This window comes from Octopus bimaculoides, chromosome 1 (genome assembly GCF_001194135.2).
Source record: "Octopus bimaculoides isolate UCB-OBI-ISO-001 chromosome 1, ASM119413v2, whole genome shotgun sequence".
NCBI classification, from domain to species: Eukaryota; Metazoa; Mollusca; class Cephalopoda; order Octopoda; family Octopodidae; genus Octopus; species Octopus bimaculoides.
This window is the reverse complement of record NC_068981.1, coordinates 18,192,079-18,201,607: the sequence shown is the minus strand read 5'-3', so window position 1 is coordinate 18,201,607 and position 9,529 is coordinate 18,192,079. Positions and strand designations below refer to the sequence as shown.

The following is a 9,529-nucleotide window of genomic DNA, read 5'->3' as shown; positions in this document are numbered from 1 at the left end:
CAACTGATGCTTCTTATGTTCAGCTTTTCTCTCAAGATACTTACACTCTGACGGGTATGCACATTGACATTACACATCCAGCGGAGCATACTGGCTTCATTCCTTGCGAGCTTACGCATGTCCTCAGCAGTCACAGCCCATGTTTCACTGCCATGTAGCATGGCTGTTCGTACACATGCGTCATACAGTCTGCCTTTTACTCTGAGTGAGAGTCCCTTTGTCGCCAGCAGAGGTAAGAGCTCTCTAAACTTTGACAAGGCTATTCTTATTCTAGCAGCTACACTTTCAGCGCACCCACCCCCACTACTAACTTAGTCACCCAGATAGCGGAAGCTATCGACTACCTCTAGTTTTTCTCCCTGATTGTCTGTAAAAACATTAATCTGAAAAAAGAAGCAGACTCTAAGTTACAGATCAGTATATAATAACGTTAGATAAGACTGGTTTATGAGATTACCTTAGGTTTCACATCCATAAAGGGATTAGCTTTATGGCATATCATCAGACCCCAAAATCTGTTGGCTTAAAGCCTCTCTAATGAGTGGCCTCTCTAGAATATGGAGGAGGAAAGGACCCTACTAATCAATGTCAACAAAGAGGATTGTCTCTCCTTGGCTATCGATCACTGGTGACCGTTCCATCTTGTGGGTTCCAATAGGCCAGCAGGAATTTCCTGAAATATGAGCACAGTCCAAAGACCTCCATTCTGGAGTTAAAGATGTTCCCTGGGCCAAGGGAGTCCTTTAGGATCCTCGCCCATTCCACTATGCATAATTTGCAGGTTACATATGTATGCTCGTATACAGAATTTGTGTGCTTTACTGAATGGTTTATATAATTATAAATGTAAACAGTTTTACAGGGGAGACCATGTCCAGTTCTGACTGTACTAGTGCTGAATGATACCCAAACGGGTTAAAAGTTGTGTGACTCGTACATTCTCTCTATGTCTTAGGACTAAAATCAATTTCAGAATATAATTAGATATGCATATTTATATAGAATTAATTAATTTATTTATATGCTTCATGACATGCTTATTAGATATTTCATATTAACAAAATACTAGGTGTAACAAATCACACACACACACAGACCATATATGCACGTGTTATTTTGAATTTTAATAAGCTACATATGTTTAAATGATCACACATTAAATTAATCATAGTTCTTTATATATTGCCATCCTCAGCTAGCATTCATTATCATCATCATCATCACCATTTTAATATTCACTTTTCCATGCTTAGATGAGTCTGATAGAATTTAATGAAATGGATTTTCTACAGCTGGATGCCCATCCTGTTGCCAAACTTTACCTGTTTTCAACTAAGGTTATATGTCACCATGCCAGTGGCATGTAAATGGCACCATTTGAGCGTGATCGTTACCAGTGTCACCTTACTGGCACTTGTGCCAGTGGCACGTGAAAAGACATTCGAGCGAGGTCGTTGCCAGTGCCGCTGGACTGGCTCCTGTGCAGGTGACACGTAAAAAACACCATTTTGAGTGTGGCCGTTGCCAGTACTGCCTGACTGGCCCTCGTGCCGGTGGCACATAAAAGCACCCACTACACTCTTGGAGTGGTTGGCATTAGGATGGGCATCCAGCTGTAGAAACTCTGCCAAATCAGATTGAAGCCTGGTGCAGCCATCTGGTTCGCCAGTCCTCAGTCAAATCATCCAACCCATGCTAGCATGGAAGGCGGATGTTAAACGATGATGATGTCCAGATAGGTTTTAACCAATGATTGGAAACAAAGGACACCACTTGTATGATGGTGATACTCGTTTACAACTATCATGTGATGTCAAGTCAAGGGGACAGTGACACACACACACACACACATATACACTTACAATGTTCACCAAATCCATTGATAAGGTTTTGGTCAACCAGAGAATATACCAGAAGACACCTATCCAAGGTGACACACAGTGGGACTGAACCCATAACCATGTAGTTAGCAAACAAATTTTTTACCACATAGCTACACCAGCTCCTGCCATACCTGAAATTACCTAACCAAAATATGAAAGATGATAGAATTACCTGTTTAACAGAAATACTCAATTTCATGAAAATCTTCCCAATTGTTTTCATACTTTTAGTCAAGCGTCTGCCAGAAATATTCAAGTCATACCATTTTTCTTCTCCAATGTGTGAGATTTCCTGCAACAAATTAACCATAATATTTTAAGTTTCATCCATAAAAGACACAAAAGATAATGAAATGTAAGCACAGTAGTTCACCCACTCACTGATCTTGCAACAAGCAAATTAGCTCGTTAGAAAATCTCTAAGCTGCTCGTTGCAAGATCAATGACTGGATGTCACTTATTTTCTATATATTATGAACTGAAGTGAACCACTTCTATCTCTAGAGGATGAGAATCCACCACCAAGGATGAGCACAAAGCATTCAAAACCAATAATACAGGATGGTGGTTTCATGACTGGAAGATGGTAGGGGTTCACCACCCTTACAGTATATATATAAAGGCGGCGAGCTGGCAGAAATGTTAGCATGCCAGTCGAAATGTTTAGCGGTATTTTGTCTGTCTTTAAGTTCTGAGTTCAAATTCCACCGAAGTTGACTTTGCCTTTCATCCTTTCGGGGTTGATAAATTAAGTACCAGTTGTATACTGCGGTCGATCTAATCAACTGGCCCCAGCCCACAAAATTTCAGGCCTGGTGTAGATGGTATTGAACCAGGTGTAGAGGGTATTGAACAACCAGCTGGAAGTGTCATCCTGGGGTTAAAATGGTAGTAATGTCGGTTTTTATGGAACAGCCATGTTGAATTGGCAATAAACTAATAACAGCTTATGATATAATCTATGATGGACCTCTTAATTTTTGAAACCAGCCATAACTGACTGTTAGGTTTGTATATGTGTCTACTGTCACATTGGTATAAGTATTTTTTTTTTTTTTTTTTACCCCAAATCAGTTCTGGTCTAACTAATGTATAATCAAAACTTAGACCATTCTGTTACCTTTTTTTCATATTTCCTGGTATATGTATTGTTAAACATGTCCTGCCTATTTTAAGATAGTAGAGTGGGATTAAAGGAGATTTGTCCTCAATTTCCAGTAATCCTAGCATCCAAACAGAGGATCCTTTTATCACTGAGATTAGAGATTACAGCAACATCTATGTTTATAACTCAAATGATAGAATATGTTTTATGCCACGAGGAAGAAGTTTGGCATTTTGGATATTCGTCCTTTATTAAATCTCTTATCTTTCTCTCTCTCCATCCAAAGAATGAGAAATATATGAAACATTACATTTCTCTTCTTCTTCACCAATGAAATATGTTCCACTATTTGATCTATTTGTATTACTTCTTGCTAAAACAGAGCATTTCTAATTTGATTGGATCCTATTGTTTTATTCTGTTCATAGCTGATACAGGCCTAATATTAATTAAACTGGTTGTACTATAATAACTATCCTCATGTTTCTCTTGTTACTCTAGGCCAGTGATCACCAACCTGAGTTCATATAAACCCTGAGGGTTTGTAGCAATATGTTCAGGGTTCTGACAAAGTTTGTTAGTAAAATTCATCAGATAAGATTTATCGAAATTGTTAATTTTAGATAAAACATTAACATTACAAAAAAAAAAACATTTTTTAGAAAAAATTTATTTTGTGTTAAATGTTGAACCATTTCTGCTCTCAAGAGATTTTAGGCTAAAGAAAAGAATTTAACTGTCATGATAAAATAATAAAACATTTAAGATATTGATATGCTCATAAATAATTAAAAAACACTGAAATAGATTGTTTTGTTTATTTATATTAATTTTCATTATTAATTTACAGCATGCTATTTTTGATAATCAAATGTTGTTTTAATCATACTAGACTTTAAAAATATGGTAAGTTGCTAATTTTCTTTTTCTCTAAGACATTTCTTTTATGCACTTAAATTTTATTTTCATTGAACAAAGGCAATAATAAGATGCTTTTTCAACAAATTTTCACCTATTTCAGCCAATAATCAAGACTAACTTTATCTTTTTATGACAGAAAACCAAAACTTTCTTATTTCTCTCTGACAGATTGATCAATTATGTGAAAATGTATTTGATGGTCTAAAGGACACACAAGCATAAAAGATGCACACCCGTTTCAACGGTACATATTCAGGAAAAAGAGAACATCAGGGACAAAATTAGGTTATGGGAGGCTCGGCTTTGCACGTGGGACTTAGTTTGATCCTTTTTTTTTTTTTTTTGAAAGATGTTTTTGTAAAGAAAGTGCATCTTATATACCATCAAATATGGCAACTCATTTTACATAGCAATATACTTCAGTAAATTAAGGCAGTGAGCTGACAGAACTGTTAGTATGCTGGGCAAAATGCTTTTCAGCATTTCGTCCATCTGAGTTCCAATTCCACGGAGGTTCACTTTGCCTTTCATCCTTTTGGGTCAATAAAATAAGTCCCAGTTGAACACTGAGGTCGATGTAATTGACTGACCCCCTCCCCTGAGCTTGATGGCCTTGTGACAAAATTTGAAACCAATATATTTCAGTGAATAACCTTCTATTTATAATTCTGAAGGCCATAAAAATCATAAAATTTTTAAACTAGTTTCAAAGCAGTAACATTGATATTAACAGTTCATGCTCTCTGCCTCTTGGCCCGAGACACACTACCAAGCTCTTTACTTATGTTTCTATTCATTTAACATCATACAACACTACTTTATAATAAACAGCACAATAAGACAAAGCAGAAGATTTGTGTAAAAAAATTTAAAAGACCAAGTCTTGCACAAATAACAGAATGCACCATGCTATGGCTTATAAATGGTTGAAAGCATCGACAGAACTGTGCACAATTTCTTTGTTATGGAATTTACCAGATGTCTCTGACAAGATACAGGATATAAAAGTTTGAACAGTATGTTGTACTGACATAGCAGAGGAAATCGCTGAAGACTCTTTCAATAACAATGAGGATTTTCTTATTATAATCAGAATTTCCTGGGACAAATGTATTTAGCTAACTACTGATGGAACAGTTGCCATGGTGGGTATTCTGTTAAGTATAGTGCTATGTGAAAAACATGTTTCCCCTGTCTGTGTCGGTATTTACTGCATTGTATACAGAGAAGCATTAAGAGAAAAAAAAAATGATTAACTTTATAAATGGAAGTCAGCTTAAGAAACTAGTCAGCAAAAGCGAAATCGTGATGGCACCTTTACCGGTGGAGCACTAAGAGCACCGTCCGAGCGTAATCGTTGCCAGAGCAGCTGTCTGGCTTCCGTGCCGGTGGCATGTAGATAGCACCATTTGAGCATGATTGTTACCAACGTCGCCTTACTGGAAACTTGTGCTAGTGGCACATGAAAAGACATTCGAGCGAGATCGTTGCCGCTGGACTGGCTCCTGTGCAGGTGGCATGTAAAATACACCATTTCGAGCGTGGCTGTTGCTAGTACCGCCTGACTGGCGCTCGTGCCGGTGGCACGTAAAAGCACCCACTACACTCTCGGAGTGGTTGGCGTTAGGAAGAGCATCCAGCTGTAGAAACTCTGCCAAATCAGATTGGAGCCTGGTGTAGCCACCTGGTCCACCAGTCCTCAGTCAAATTGTCCAACCCATGCCAGCATGGAAAGCAGACGTTAAACGATGATGATGTTAATTACCTACAAAGACATTCAAAATATTTCTATGCTTTTAAAAGACTTTATGAATATATTGATAGCAAAGACATAGCTGCTCTAGTTAAGCGGCTTTCAAGAGTAAGAGTTCTGGTTCAGCTCTCCAAAATTTTGATGGAAGTCTTTGCATTTCTCTTACCAATACAGAAGCCAAGTAAGTTTCTTTGATGATGCAAAGTGGATCATCACATTCGGTTACAATGCTTTTATGTTCTAAAAATTTTAAACTTTAAACACTTTAAATTTATCATTTCAAAAGAAGACTCTCTCTCTCTCTCTCTTTTCTTAATCTGCTTTGTCAATCAGATAAACTTATCTGATTTTCTTCACATGCAGAAGACAGTCTAAATGGAAATGGAATTTGAAGACTGCAGCAGAATCGTAGACAATATCATGGATCGTCCTTAATTCTTAAAATCTATTACTAAAAAATTCTTTCCAGTTGCCACATGGAGGGATGTGATGTATCTATTTTAAAACCAAAAGATACAAAGTAAAATCACCAACAACAACAACAACAACACAGAATAGAATAAACCTGCATGTGATCACACTACCTGCTAGAAATAGCAGTCAAATCTTTCTAAAATTACTCCTTGTTATCTTAAAAATAAGAAGAATACATTTGATAATATATTCCTAGACATTCTTTGATCCCAAGAAAACGAAAAGGTGATCAGAGCTGGAGTATTTTTCATCATAAATCTACGTGGTCAGGATTGACCAAGAGCTGTGGTCTTCAGTCTGGGTTCATATGACCCTTGACTGTCAATATAAGAGTTTGTTGCTAAAATTTGTGTGCAAAAAAACTGTTTATACTTTTGCAATACACAAAATATTTTTTTTTATTTTCTATACAACCCCCAATGGATAAAGTGTAAAGACCCCGCTTTGGTCATGAAGATTGCACCTAGAAATTTACCCTCTAAGGCACAAATCGGAGCAAGGTTGTTTGTGGAAGACCAGCAATCACCCATGCATACCAGATTCCCCTCTCTACACCATTATAAGTACATAGGGTAAAGGGTAAAGATCCCCTTCGGTCAATGGGATTGCACCTAGAAAGTTACTTTCTGAGGCACAAATCCAGGCCAGACTGTTTATGGAAAACCAGTAGTCACCCATGCCTACCATCCCCCATTCTCCATACCACCGATGTTATTCAAGGGAAGGGCAAAGGCCGATTCAGCTTGGCACCAGTGACGTCGCGACTCATTTCTACAGCTGAGTGAATTGGAGCAATGTGAAATAAGTGTCTTGCTCAAGAGCACACCACACAGCCTGGTCTAGGAATCAAGCTCACTACCTCATGAATGTGAACCTGATTCTCTAACCACTGAGCCATGCACCTCTAATAATGTTTAATTATAAAAATGTAATGGGATTCTTAAAACATTGAATAGTTATGAGGGTCCACCTGAGTAAAATAGGAACCAAAGGGGTTCATAGGGGGGAGGGGAAGGAGCTAAACAACAACAACAACACAATAAGCATCACAACAACTGTCACCAACACAAACACCACTACAGCAATCAGTATTACTACCACTAACACTACCACCACCACCAACAACAACAACAACAACAGCAACAACACTTCTATCATTACCACTACCACCACAATGTTCAACATCATCAGTATCAGCCATATCATCGTCATCATCATCATCATCATCATCATCGTCGTCGTCGTCGTTGTCATCATCATCATCGTCATCATCATCATCATCATCATCATCATCATCATCATCATCATCATCCTCATCATCATCCTCATCATCATCATCATCATCCTCATCATCTTCATCTTTGTCATCGTTATCATCGTCTTCATCATCACTGTCATTACCATTTTCATCTCTACCCTCATCACAATAATCATCCATCACCAACATCAACACCATCACCATTATCACCACCCACCACTGCCAAAAAACAACAAACCACCACCACCACCACCATCATCCTCGTCGTCATCATATCGACATCATCATCATCGTCATCATCACCATCATCATAATTGATATCATCATCCTTATCATCACCATCATCATTATCATCATCATTCCCATCATCATTATCAATAACAACATCATCTTCATCATCATCATTACCACCATCATAGCCATATGCAACACCCCCATCCCTTTGCCAACATCATCATCGTCATCATCATCATCATCATCTGTTACCATCATCATTCTTACCATCATCAGCATCCCCCAACAGTCTTACCATTGATACACTAAACTAGTGTGGGTCAGTAAGTACAAAAACAAAAAAGAAAGTTTCAATTCAAAAAAAAATAATAATTTTAAAAAATACCATTAAGCATTTGAACATTAAAAAAACTATTATTTCCTGATTGAGAATTTTATTTCTAAATTAAAAAAAAAAAGTTTTTCATGGAATATGTTTTTACCAAATGAAGATTTCATGAAATGAGATTAAATTTCAGAAAACTCTGGTTTTTTTGTTATATTTTTTTAAAAGCTAAACTGAAGCCAAAAGCACATTCAATTTTAAACAGAAATCTAACAAATATCCATTTAGAACGAGGAATATTTAATTTTCGTTTTTGTTTTGTTTTTTATCTGTTTGTTTATTTTCTGGCTTTTTTTCCTTTTGGCATTTTTTGCTTCTGTTTTTTTTTTTGTTTTTTTTTTTATAATGGCTTCATCAGGAAAGCAAAGTGAATGCCCATGATACATATGGAGCGGAGCTTCTGCAATTGGCAGCAACGGTGGAGGGAAGTTAACCCTGGGCTGCTGGAGACCAGACCTGTGAATGCTCATTTACAGAGAAGACTCCACAGAAGACCGTCAAAGCCCAGGTAGTGGTGGTGGTGGTGGTGGTGGGGTGGTGGCAGTGGTGGTGGCAACTTCACTAGTGCTGGTGCCATGAAAGAAGTACCCAGGATACTCAGTAAAGTGGGTAGCATTAGGAAAGGCATCCAGCTTTAGAAACCATGCCAAAAGCAGACACTGGCACATGAGGCAGACCTTCGACCCATCAGATCCTGTCAAACTGTCCAACCAATGCCAGTATGAAAGGCAGATGTTAAAAGATGATGGCGGTCTTGGTGGTGGTGGTGGTGGTGGTGGTGGTTTGGTGGGGGGATGATGGTGGTGGTATTAAACCATGTGGTAAATTCTTTTCTGTTCTAGGCACAACACCCGAAATTTCGGGGGAGGGGGCCAGTCAGTTAGATCAACCTCAGTACAACAACTGGTATTTAATTTATCAACTCCCACCAAAAGGATGAAAGGCAAAGCTGATCTCAGCAGGATTTGAACTCAGAACGTAAAGACAAACAAAATACTGTTATGCATTTCGCCCGGCATCCTAACGTTTCTGCCAAGGCAGCAGTGGTGACCACAATAACAATGGCAACAACTGTCAACTCACCTCCAGCCTGGATTCCAAAAGTGGCAGCAATACTGGAACCAGAGTATTGTTGCACATTCTTTTATTCTTTTATTCTTTTATTCTGTTATCTGTTTCAGTCATTTGACTCTGGCCATGCTGGAGCACAGCCTTTAGTCGAGCAAATCGACCCCCAGAGCTTATTTCTTGTAAGCCTAGTACTTATTCTATCAGTCTCTTTTGCCGAACCGCTAAGTTACGGGGACGTAAACACACCACCATCGGCTGTCAAGTAATGTTGCGGGGACAAACACAGACACACAAACATATACACTCACATATACATATACACATATATACATATGCATATATACGACAGGCTTCTTTCAGTTACCGTCTACCAAATCCACTCACAAGGGACTGAACCTGGAACCATGTGGTTGGTAAGCAAGCTTCTTACCACACAGCCACTGAC

The 9,529-nt window shown here is 38.2% G+C and overlaps 1 protein-coding gene across 1 annotated transcript in view; it reads right to left on the bottom strand.

The window, feature by feature from the left end:
* LOC106867687 (uncharacterized) overlaps positions 1 to 9,529 on the bottom strand; it is a 236,695-nt gene that overhangs the window by 74,734 nt on the left and 152,432 nt on the right. The window contains exon 9 of the mRNA XM_052974251.1: positions 2,056 to 2,175. Within this exon, the coding sequence (XP_052830211.1) occupies positions 2,056 to 2,175 (120 nt within the window). The remainder of the gene's footprint in view (positions 1 to 2,055; positions 2,176 to 9,529) is intronic.